At 35.4% G+C, this 13,293-nt stretch overlaps 1 protein-coding gene across 1 annotated transcript in view; it reads left to right on the forward strand.

Annotated features, from left to right (window-relative positions):
* LOC150099041 (glucose dehydrogenase [FAD, quinone]-like) overlaps positions 1 to 3,336 on the forward strand; it is a 43,889-nt gene extending 40,553 nt beyond the window's left edge. The window contains exon 11 of the mRNA XM_090405800.1: positions 3,177 to 3,336. Within this exon, the coding sequence (XP_090261926.1) occupies positions 3,177 to 3,336 (160 nt within the window). The remainder of the gene's footprint in view (positions 1 to 3,176) is intronic.
* The last annotated feature ends 9,957 nt before the right edge of the window (positions 3,337 to 13,293 follow it).

The following is a 13,293-nucleotide window of genomic DNA, read 5'->3' on the forward strand; positions in this document are numbered from 1 at the left end:
GGATTCTCACAGGTTAAGAAAGTTGATCCCAGAGCATGGAATGGCGTGGAACGTCTTCTCACCAGGAAGAAGAAAGTCCGGTTCCAAAAATCACGTGTCAAGACAATAGTCATTGTTTTTTTGAACGCTGCTACAATTATCCACTTCCTGAGGGCATCACAGTGAACATTCGGCATTATTTAGGAGTAATGCAACGTTTGTACGCCCACATACGACGTGTCAGGAAAGAACTGTTTCACAACAACAACAATTGCTTTCTGTTGCACGACAACTCGCCCGCACACCGTGCACTGCATGTGAAGTAGTTTTTGGCTTCGAAGTCGATCTGTGTGATCAAACAGTTTCGCTCTCCCCCTCCCACACACACACACACACACACACACACACACACACACACCATTCGCCCGATTTGGCTCCCGCAGACTTTTGATGAAGTGTTCCTTGAAAGGGGAACGCTTCTGTGATCTTTGAGAAATCCAACGCGGTTTGACCCAGACACTGAAGGAAGGTTCCGTTCAGGCCTTCTACCGTGCCTTCGAACACCTGTGCGACAGATGTAAACGTTGTGTGGAGTTGGAGGGAGATTATTTTGAATCTGAGTAATTGACAATTCCAGATATAGTTCTTTGTTTTGATAGAATAGAAATTAGAAACTCTGTTTCTAATACTTTACTGAAATAAGAACATGATTTAATTTAGCATATAAATATACTCGTTCTTTGCATTCCGCTAAAAATTTGCTGCATATTTTGAATGGATTCAAAGTTGCATTGAATTGGTTAGTAGTACGAGAGAAAAGTAAGATAATTTTTCTTGAGGATGTTTATTAAATAAAAAACCGCTAACCCCTTTGATTCCCTTACAAGGGAGTATGCGAGGGCATTTTATCCCTATCTAACTACTGGAGAAGCGAGCGATAAAATCATCGTCTTTATCACTGTACTGCTGTGTTTCCCAACGTTTTCTGGATCACGCCCCACTTCAACGCCTCGAAGATTTTGATGCCCCCCCCTCTGGCATAATAGTCAGCCAAGTTCTGAAAAAGTATAATATAAATATGTACTTCAAATAAAAAAAAGGAATATAGATAGAACTGTTTTTTAATTTGACTTTCTTTAATGAATATAAATTTTATGTTACACTTTGTATATTATAAAACATAAATCGCACTGAATCGGGAAAATAAAATCCAAGTTAATGCGATCCTTGAGCTTGATGTCTGCTGCAAAGAGTTTTTATTTGAGGTACTCATTTAGTCATTTTCAATCTCAAATCCCTATGGTTTGTGATATCGAGAAGATTTCTTTTTTTTTTTTTTTCAGTAGCAACTCATTTACAGCACTAAAGCCACATTCAACTAAATATGACGACGGGAGGGGCAACAGTATCTTTTTTTGCAAAATTCAACTAGTTTTGCAAACGGCATGGCTTTTTCGTCAGAAAGCTATGCCATTGTTCCTTTTATGTTGAATAAAGTTCTAATAGACTCATCATTTTGCTTTTCTGAGAGTTATTCTTGATACTGTATTTATGTTAACTGCTGTACTAGTGATGTCAGCTTTTTTTCTCGGAAAGTCAGGGTTGCAACGTCGACAATTTATCGCCCACAATGGTGAGTTTTTTGAGTACATCGGTGATGAGGTGACGAATGCAACGTCATTTTATAATTGCCCCCCTGTGGGAGCGTACTAGATCAAATACTACATCTAGTATTTAATCTAGAAACACTGCTGTACTGCAACAGATTCTCTAGACACATCCCCATGCGCGTTGTCTTGCTCCTCTAGCAATTGTCGGGGCGCCCAGCGGGAGCGCACTTTTCGAAAGTCATGGACATAGTGAACAATTTCGTTTCACAGGTGGTGAACTTACTCAAGTGCACCACCTGTGCAATTCACGTAGTTTCAAGAACGATGCCCTAAATGCGCGAAATGTTGTCTTCTGTCTTGTTGATGAAGTCTCGTTCAATTGATGTCGATCCTTAATGTACCACGGCCCGCTCTAAATTCATTGCACCAAAAACACACTTGCTTCTTTGACATCACCTTTTCTCCATACACAACAACTAGTTCATGTGAATGTCACTTGGTGAAGCCCGTTTTATTTGCAACAAACCCAATAATTTCACGGACACCTGCTTTAGACCACACTCGCATGGTAGCTGCCAGCTTGCAACTGGAATTACCTGTGAGGCGACAGCAGTGGCACACAACAATGGTGATCTTTTTAACGTATTAACGGTTCTATCTGTCCACCGTGTTTTGTTTTATTCCCTTTCGCCATTATTGCTAAATACTATCGCATTTAAGATTATTTTTTCAAAACAGTTTAATTTGTAACTACATAAATGAGGTTGTGCAATCGAAAATTTAAGGACGTGCTTTTGACATGTGCTTAAACTATACGTACAGAATTAGACGGGCGGTTTCTTTGATTAAAAACATAATCTAGTATTTGCTTATGGTGGTCAATACTTTGTGTAAAGCCTCCCTTTCTCAAATTCTAAATTTTCACAATAATAGAGTTGTACTTATTGCTTAAAATTGTGTCAATTTTTGTAATAAAGTTTCTGACTCAATTCTCATTTCTAAGCAAAATACTACTCTGGACATTTTTATTTAGAATTTACTTAAAATGAATTTACTTAAAGGGTTAATCATATAAATTCAAGCTTGAATTGTAATTTTCAGCAATCTAGGATCCATTTAAAAACAAGATTTTATACACAAAATTGTAAATCGCATCAGCAAAGTCTCTTTCGGTCTCATTATTTTTATGTTTTACATAACGTGTACAAACCAGGATTTAAAGAAATTCACCAGAGATTAGTTGACTACTGCTGAACAGAATCAGAACCAATCATGCGAGAGATAAACTTATTATATAAGTTGAATTTCTCTAATAGCTCAAATTGTGACTGTGGCGAAGTACAAACATTTCCGCACTATTATACATGATTACACAAATTGTAATTTCATCGAAAGTCTTGAAGAGATTCATCAGACTGATTCTGCACTCTGATAGATCTGTCCGATGATACACCCCTCATACCCTTTGTTACTCTAGAATTCCTAAATGCCCAACCACCATTTCATGTGCCGTGCATTTATAAGTTGCAAATAAATATTTGCTAATTTTTTTTATTATAAACCTTGTTTTATATTATTTATTTTTAGAGTGATTGGTGTTCATGGACTTCGGGTGATCGATGCTTCCATCATGCCTGAAATAGTCTCTGGTAACACAAATGCGCCATCAATTATGATTGCTGAGAAAGGTGCGGATCTTATCAAAGGAAAGGCCACAATTATAACTCACAAAAAAAATTATGATTGAAAAATCGTATAATGAAACCCAGTTTCATCTCTGCCAAGAGAGAATAGTCGTACAGTTCTTTGTCATTTATTGTGACATGCTAATATTTAACTGGAGTTGTACCAAAACGCAGTATGCTGTTTTCATATTAAAATCTTTCTGAAAATCGTGTACCTATTTTATAAAAACAACAAAAGAATTAAATGAAGAAAACCAATCTGTACATTTTAGTATATTATATTGTATCGTCTCGTACTTGCTAACCATTTTTATAATCATTAACCGTGTAGATGTTTTGAATTAAGGTATAATAATTGCACTGACGATACTGCAGAGAGTCCTTGAACAGTATTTGAATAGACTTAGATTAATTACTATTATATTAGTATATTACTACCAGTTCTCTGGCAATTTGGAAATCAATGTTAGTGATCTTATTTTGTGACTGTACCTTGCGAAAGTTGAAAGCAAAGGAAAGAAGACAGATGAGTTATTTAGGATATTATGACAATATAATTCAGATAAGAGTATTATTGAAATATGTTAATGGCTTTTAAAGGATTTCTTGTATGTGAACACATTAGTCGTGAACTATTGACGACTAATTTCACGAAAAAGTACCTGAAGTGACAAATAGAAGGCCTTCAATAAATATGTGTCCCATACTGCTATTTCGAGACATAGATTCTTGCTCAACTGATCGTCAACATAAAAAAAATTGTATGTACCTTTTATACAATATAATGATTAAATTACATTGATCTTTTGCATTTTTGTAATTAAATAATAGTGATCAATGTCGTAATGAACCAGAAATTTATAAAAAGATGCATTTTGCAATAGTTTTGACTAAAAATTGGTTAACCTATCTAATACAGGGATTAAATTTTCCATGACTAGAGAACACGTGCAACTTATAGACATTCTGGTTTTGCCTCTTCTCCAACCAAACAGGAAACTCGGGGTTCGCAAAACAGATAAATCATCTACGAGTACAAACAATGCATTCGCCGAAATGGTCGGTTGTCTTTGTAATACAAAAGTATTACTCTTGAGAAATATTCTAAATGAGAGAGAGACAGCATGTACTAATTAGCTTGCTCATTAGTTTCTTTACTTTCGCTGCATTATAATTGACCTCTGCAGCTTTTTCTTCGTCAGAAAAAGCGTTTGCTTAATATCTCTCGTCCAGGAAATATCCCTTCTCCTAATCTTTAAGAAGTGTAGGACAATATTTCGGTCACTTCCTTTTAATGTTTTCAGGAAAATATTTAAAATCATAAAATAAGCGTCCTGTATAGAGGATCTGATTCTGATAGTGGACAAGGCTACCTCACTGCATGCTGCATTATTAAAGATTCTGAAGATTTATGAGGAAGTCCGGTAGCAGCTTATTCTTCCTAAAATTCGCAGTATAGTTTTCACTTCAATATTCTTTCCCGAAATTGAGAAATTGTACTGATTTCTAAAAATTAATTGGGACTAAATAGTCTCAATCGTTATTATTTTAGAGAGATTATGGTATTTTTGTAATGGATGCGAGACATACTGGTACTTTTCACTGCAACGTTGATGCTGTCTACTGAAATTAATGTCCTCCTCGATTGACTCATTCAACAGGAACAAGTTCCCTCCCCACGACTCAACCAACGTACATTGGTGTTAACAGAATACGATGTGGTAGATGTTTTAATGATCTGTGTAATGAGCATGTTCTGGAGATTTCTACATTGTCGGATCATTTGTAATTCTTTTAAAACAATTTTCATAGAGGGTGAATGTGCTCATGAAATACGCACTTACACAGTACGTACTAATACTTTCAGAGTTTCTCTAAAAATATTTCCACATTTCTCTCATCATAATATCATACTTAATAATACCTACTTACAAGCATCTTTCATGCAGTTTCAAAAATATTTAGGGTTTACCGTTGAATTGTATGAAAAATCGCTCATGATGTTCACATATGATGCATGGAAGTGCATAACATGAACAGTCTTCTGGGGGTTTCTATTTGCAACTGAAAATATTCTTGATCTATATAACCAATTCACAGAAAAACCTGACGTGTACTGCTGAAAACAGAGCGAAATTAATTACGGAATATACCTCACTTTATGGGAAAATCGGGATGTTGCTCGTGCGTGTCAAATTTTTAATTTGTCCTTTAGTGCAAAAATGTTGTAGCACTGGAGATGCTACAACTAACATTATTGTAAAATTATTGTACAAAAAGCAAGTCGCAGTCAGTTTTACTTTTAATTTCTGCTTTTTAATTTTCAAATAAATAAATTTCTATTGTTCTTAGTTTAATAATTAGAGATAATAACTCACATAACAAGTATATTTTGAAAGCATAAGTTAAATTTTAATAAGTGAATTCTGTTTGCATCAAGAATTCGACCGATCAACTTAAGGAATCAAAAAGTTATGGAGTGTTTATCATTTCATGTTTTTCTGTTTTTCATATTTAGATGTTTTAATACTAGCTTTCATTCATAGATTAATTTATAAGCACCTTAAAAATCTTATTGTTTCTAATATGAACAAATTCAAAATTATTGTAAAATATACTAATTCGACTTTTGTACGTCTTCTGTCCCATCACAAAATATACAGCTTTTTGTTTTCTTCATTTAAGTCTTTAGCGTCTCCAGTCAAGCTTTCTTAACAAGTTTCTTATTTCTATTTTTTATGAAATAAGAAACTGAAAGATTAGATGAGTTTCTGATCAGTAGTTCAGAGTTTCCAGAATATCTAACACTTAGCCCGTCTATTGCATTAAATATACAACAAGGTTACAACCTTTGGTGACTGGGATTCACATTAAAAAAAGTATTAACATCAATAACTCAGTGATTCATTTGTTAACCGTATTTATGGTTGCGATGCGGTAACCAATAATGTAAGACATATTGCCCAATTACTTGCAGAATTAAAATATAGAGAGCAATACATGGACACCTACTTTTGTCTAAGTATCTTAGAATGTTAATATCAGTACGTTATTTCTCTCTCTATGTAATTCATATTCTGTTAAGTAACACTCATAATCATATTTTCACACTTTACACCATGTAACATCGTTGTTAATTTTATAATTCTGTGTTCTTTTCAACTCATGTAACGAACAAACAGAGGATGGCCTGGATACAAGAATGAAAATACCATTCTGGATAAACACACTTAAGATAGTTTTATTCGTTCCAGTTATTCAATGTTTCAAACACTCATGATAAAGAATGAGTGTTTGAAACATCGAGGGTGAACTGGATCCTTGATTAAGTTCATTTAATTTACTCGGAAGCTGTTGTAAATCATCAGAAGAGCACTTCCAGATTACGAAAATATAATTTGTGTTCTTCTATCCGAATAAATAAGTTAAGTTTTGAAACAATTTAGGAAACTTAATGACCCTTGTTTAGTTATCTTACATGAGCTACTTAGGTGGAGCCTTTTGGAAATGTCAGTTATTTTTTCATTAGCCTTTTTACATGTATTGAAGATACCTGTGATACTTAGGCGAAAAATTCTACTAATAAATAATATTTTACGTGATTTAATTTTGTTATTATAATGTTAAGTAATATGTCTACTCTAGGTATATCCTTACTGAAACATATATCGAGACTTTACGAAGAGTCCACTTCCACACAGTGTGAGATATACGGTAAGATATTAGTAAAAAAGGCTAAATGCGTTAACAGAATAATATTCCTAAACCTCTGTAAAATAGCTCAATTTATTCCTAACTGCTGTAAATTAAAAGACGTTTTTAAGTCTCAAAGAGCTCATCGGAATAATGTAAAGGCAGTAGGTCATATTATTCTGCACATATCGACTTCATACGTAAAGTTTTTAATGCGTCTCGTGATGCGTACGTTTGATGGGTTGGTGAGCCTTCCTAGATCCGTTACTAATGTCTGTAATACAAATAAACTAATTATCAATGTTTCCGGCCGTCCACCAACAGACAGTGAACGTCTTGTGTTATCAAAAGGACATAATTTCGCCATTGCTCCGAATAAGGTATCCCTGATGGATGTTTTTCATTGCATAGACAGAGGTATTCGATCATTATCCCAAAAAATAGCTAACAAGGCACGTTTTGAATGTGCAAAAATTCTTTTTAATGCCAAGCCTCCTCGTCCTGATCTTTCTTACTCGCAATTAAAAGCACTGAAATCACTGAAAAATGATAATAATTTAATTATTACGAAAGCTGACAAAGGGAAAACTGTAGTTATTCAAGACAGAAGAGAATATGAGAGAAAAATGTCTCTACTACTCCTCGACTATTCAACTTACAGGCCCCTCACATCGGAACCTACCGGTAGTCAATTAAAAAGACTTAATTCTCTTAGAGATAATGTATCTATATGGGATGAAGATCAAAATAGAAAACTTAAAACCTCTTTCGGTCGTCCACCTAGATTGCATGGTTTTCCAAACGTTCATAAACCAGGCATTCCGTTAAGACCAGTGGTAGATGTATAGGTTGTCCCACTTATAAAATTTCAAAATTTTTATCCAATTTACTCACTTCTTCAACTAGAAGAACCACTACGTATTTAAAACGTTTGCTGGATTTCAAAAACAAAATTTCGGATCTTCATCTGAACACTTCAAATATCAATTTAGATATTGTTTCACTATTTACCAATGTTCCTTTATCTGCAACATTGAATTACTGCAACAACAATTTCCTTCAGACATTGTTAAAAAATTCGATTTTGTAATTCATTCTGGTTATTTTTCCTTTAAAAAACAAGTTATATCAATCGAATCAAATAAAGCGATCCTATTTCTCCTGCAATAGTCAACTTCTATATGGAGCACTTTCAACAACGAATTTTTGTCAACATTTCACCTACACCTATTCATTGGTTCAGATATGTAGGTGACATTTTTGCTATCTGGAAGGGCTCTTCTGATGAGTTACAACAGTTTCTCAGTAAATTAAATGCACTCCATCCAAGGATCCAGTTCACCCTAGAAGTAGAAGTAAATAAGCAATTAGCCTTTTTAGACCTTTTAATTCTTCGGCAACCAGATGGTAGCCTACATTTCTCGGTCTATAGGAGGGAGGCTCAAACAGGTCATTATATTCATGCTGAATCTCATCACCATCCCAGTCAAAAGATGGGAACTATTAAAATACTGGTTCATTAGGCCCACGTCTTTTGTTCTTCAGAGGAACTATTACAGAAAGAATTGCAATATATTATTTCCGCTTTTCTAGCTAATGTATATAAGAATTCTTTCATCAAAAGAGCTTTAAGTAGTTTTGATATATCTTCCTCTTCGAATACAGAAGAAATAACGAGTATTCCTATCCCTTATGTACAAAGCATTAGTGAACGCATAGCGAAAGTCATATAACCATTAAATATTTTTGTTGCCTTTCGACCAATCAGAAAAATCTCCACCTATCTCACTTCTCCAAAGGAAAAGCTTGAGAAATCTAAGTCATCCAGGTGTCTACCAAATTCCTTGCCCTTGTGGGTTATCCTATTTCGGACAAACGGGAAGATCTGCTTTTATTCGGATAGAAGAACAGAAGTCGTATATTCAACACCTTGAGCCTGAGCATTCTGGACTTGCAGAGCACGCCATCAACACTAGACATAGAGTTCATGGAAAAAGACAAAAGTCCTTCACAAAAGTCGGTTGCTCATGGAACGACTTTACAAAGAAACATGTGAAACTTTATTCACTCGCCCAACTTAAACAGATCCGATGGTCTACGTCTGTCCAGTTTATGGGAGATAGTACTCTTTAATTCAACTAATCTTTCGTAATCTTTTAATTGTATCTATTTATATGTACATGTTTTTTTTTTAAATACGTTAGGAAACTTAATGACACCATTGTTTAGTTATGTTACATGCGCTACTTAGATGGCGCTCTTTGTAATTGTTAGTTATTTTTTCCATTAGCCTTTTTACATGTACTGAAGATGCCTGTGATACTCAGGCGAAAATTCTACTAATAAATAATATTTTACTTGAGTTAATTCCGTTATTATAATTTTAAGTAATATGTCTACTCACGGAAATTTCAGTAAGATAATATCCTTACTGTAACAAATAAACTCTTATTACATCAACCTATCGATTGTTACCTTACTGTCACCGAGACACACTTGTCTTCTATCTATAAAATTAAAAACGTTGAGATTTTCAGATAAACTGATGTCGTGTTTAATTTTAAATGTATTAAGGGTATGTCATGCCATCCTCCTAAAACAGAGGCCACCTAAATATTGTTTGATTTCTGTCGATATTAATAGCCTGATTCGCTTTGGACAATATGACCACTAAATTCAATGCTACCAAAAGGCAGTTTTGCGTCTCTCACAAAAAGGATCTCAGCTGATCTACCCTTACCATCAGTAATACACAAATCACCAGAGAGAATCAGATCACTCGGCCTGGACTAATCTTTACCCCCAGCCACTTGAATAAACTTATCACATCACATCAATAGCTTTCTCCGCTTCCAAAAAAAACGATATATTCGCTTCCGCTCAAGATGCTACTCACACGTGTGGAGTGGTGCACATAAAACCTTCCTAAATATCCTTGGCGTTGCCGAAAGGAGAAACTCGCTTCAACCTCTATCTCAGAAACCGTGTCTGTTCTCCAAGGTATTTCAATGGTCAACGAACTGGCAGCAACCATCATTCCGCCATCTTCTGATATGTCCGTTAATACAAGAGCCTTGTCTAGCATCTCATGTCAGTGCAACTGCAAACAGACTGAACTTGCTTCTCTTCTTCCTCTTTATCCCAGCTACGTTTACCCTCTGAAACAGCCTTGGTCACAAAGTATTCCGAAACAATTACAATCTGCAACTCTTCAAACGAATGCAATAAACTTCATCGCTCTCAATCCTCACTTGCAATGCCCCCACCCGAACAGCACTGATATGTTTATAAGTCATTCAATGTCTCATGATAGGATCTATATACAGTGCTTAGAAAGAAGTCAAGAGAAACCATAGTATGAGGAACAAACAGCCATCACGCACCTTCATAAGATATAGAAACTTCTTTCGCTGCGATAACTTCAGTAATTCTACGAAGCATACTTTCCACAAGCGTACGATACCGATCATTGGGAAGTTTTGACCATTCTTACTGTAATGGCATGTAATGAGTTATCCTGGGCTGCTGTGGAGCGGACGTACCTTAACCTCACCAGACGCTTCAGTTCATCCCATAGATGTTCAGTAGGGTTGAGATCATAGTTCTGTGGAGGCCAGTTAAGTGTGGTGAAGTTCATGTCCACAAACCACGCAGTTAGAGGAGCAGATTTATGACACAGTGCATTGTCTTGGAGAAAGAGACTCCAGTCAGTTCCAGAGAAACACCACAAAGTAGGAAGCATTGCATTGTCCATCATGTTCAGATTCCTCTCGGAGTTCAATGTTCGTGGCACCATAAACAGATGTCCGAGGAAAACCAAAAAAAAAAAAAAAATGGGTCCGTACTATCACACCGACCCCTCCGAATTTCATAGTTGGGGTTACGCATCCTCGTGAAAGAGTCCACTGGGTATCCGCCACACTAGCATAGTCCATCTGTTCGCCAGATGGTGTAGCGTGATTCGACAGTCCATAACACAGTTTGGACTGTCGAATCACCCATGTTGTGAGCCTTTTTTTAGAATTTTCCGAACAGATAGGCCTACGATATGGCATGCTATCACAACGCCTCTTTCAGACTCTGGCAGTTCCATTTTCGCAGTTCCACTGGGACACAGCTGGACTGACTTGAAAGCGTCACATTCCTCCAATTTATACCGGCTACAAAAACGTGACTCGTTACATGGCACGATGCATCTTGCTCATGAGGGTATCCGTTGACTTCTTTCCAAGCAGTGTACATACAAGCGTAATAATGCAACTCTCTTTTATACAAGTAGCCCGTTATCTCGTAAGGAATAAATAAATTCATTTTATTTGTCTCTCTCTTTAAATGGCATATATTTAATAAAATCGTTTATAAGGTTTAGAATGGAATTTTGTATTGCTGAGTTGTTACTAATATTTGTATAAAGAAATTTGCTAAAATTCATAATATTTCATAACGGTGCCAGAAAGCACTAATGAACACATAAGTTTCGAGAACTTTTATGTTTGTTAGTACTCTCTGCACTTATTTTATTCCAAGAAGTATCACGAATTTGTCCTTCTACTCTGAAACTGGGTAATAAAACTGTTTTTCTTTCAGAGTATATTTGATGTTTGTATACTCGCTGAAGAATATTAAAAGTTATGCCAGCAGTTTAGTTTCGAGTTCGCTCATGCGCATAATAGAAACTCGTTCCGAACACAGTGACACGTAGTTCGTTTTGACATGCGATGCAACTTGTTTTCACGACAGAGAGAGAGAGAGAGAGTTAAAAAGGGATAACAACAGATTTCTCTGAATGAATTTCTTTCGAACCTGAAGGATCACCAGAGGATATAAATCTAAAGAAGGCCTCTTAAATATTGCTTTAAAGGTAAAAACTTATAAGTTTGAAGAAAGTTGTTGCTTTTGGAGAAAATCTACTGAGAAATGCCAGCACATAATTCGTAGTAGAGTGAAAACTTTATTGTATAGTTCATTTGAACAGAAAAAGCATGCTTTTTTTTAATAGCATTGCTTGTGATGTTTGCATATTTTGAGACAAAACGAATTATATATAATGGAGACAAATAACAATATTTCGATAAGGGATCGTCAAATTAATGGAATTTCGAATCAATAAAGAGTTCTATTTCCATTTTTGGATGCTTTCTATGGGGAAAAAAATGGTAAAGCCGTCGCAGTGAAGTCTGCTGAGATAGAACAAGTTCTTTTTTTTTTCTTTTTTTTTTTCGTTCAAGAAACTTTTAGGAAACGAGAAAGGTGCAGGAAAAACAAACGGCTTTGGATTTTTTGTTCAAGTAAGCATAAGAAACTAAGGATATGGTTTTGAATAAAACAGCTGAAATGATAACATTTGTTATTTATTTTAACTGCGGTAGTTTTTTATTTTATTTATTTAATTTTTGGTCTAAGTTAGAGACACTTGTCCTTTAAGATTCGTTATATTATATAATGTATTCTCCTCTCGAAATATTTTGACACCATCCCAATTAGGTTCCCTTCTCTGCCTGCAATGCGGCGTGATATAGATTCTAATATGGCCTCTGAAAGTTAGAAGAGGTTTCGCAGCACTACACATTGCCATGATTGCTTCCCATATATCCGTGTGTTCGTCGGAGAGGATTAAAACATCAAATTTGTCGAACTACATAATCCTAGAGATGTTCTAAGAAATTGAAATTCAAATCAGGCAAGAGTGTAAGACCAGTAAAACACCTTACCGCTGCCAACTCTTTTCTCTTCCTGGTGAACTATGATATTGGATCAGTTCTTCTCCCCATGATGTCCCCCAACCCTTCAACCTACCATTCACACGGCATGGCTGGAAATAAGAAGAAATTAATTAGTCAGAATTCTGGAATTAATCAGAAGAAGAAACTTTTTCTGGTCCAGCGATGTCTCTCAGGTCCAAATTGTATACGTAGTCTTAGTTGATTAGGCATACGCGCCCTTATCTTGAATGGGCCTACCTCGGATGCTTATACACAGGAAGTCATGGGTTGTTGTCTCGAAGACACTTCCATTTGTCCCCTGATTAAACTTTCAGTTTAATCAGGGGACAAATTAGTCAGTCGTTCGACAGTTTTTTTTTTGTTTTTGTTTATTTACTCACACACACAAATACAAATTTATTTAAATACTTTAACTTAAAAACTCTATGCTGGACAACGTGCATTCACCACGAGCATCAGTAAGGCGTAAAGGACTCTGTTTTAAAGTATCATATTTTGAACGTGAATATTAATAATACTGTAATGTTGAATATGTTTATTAGTCTTAAACACGAGAAAAATTCAATATTCCAAGCAAAAAAAAAAAAAAAAAAAATGTCGCCA

The sequence above is a fragment of the Typopeltis vanoorti genome, chromosome 15 (assembly GCF_054136105.1).
Source record: "Typopeltis vanoorti isolate ZY-2024b chromosome 15, IOZ_Tvanoo_1.0, whole genome shotgun sequence".
In the NCBI taxonomy this organism is placed as follows: domain Eukaryota; kingdom Metazoa; phylum Arthropoda; class Arachnida; order Uropygi; family Thelyphonidae; genus Typopeltis; species Typopeltis vanoorti.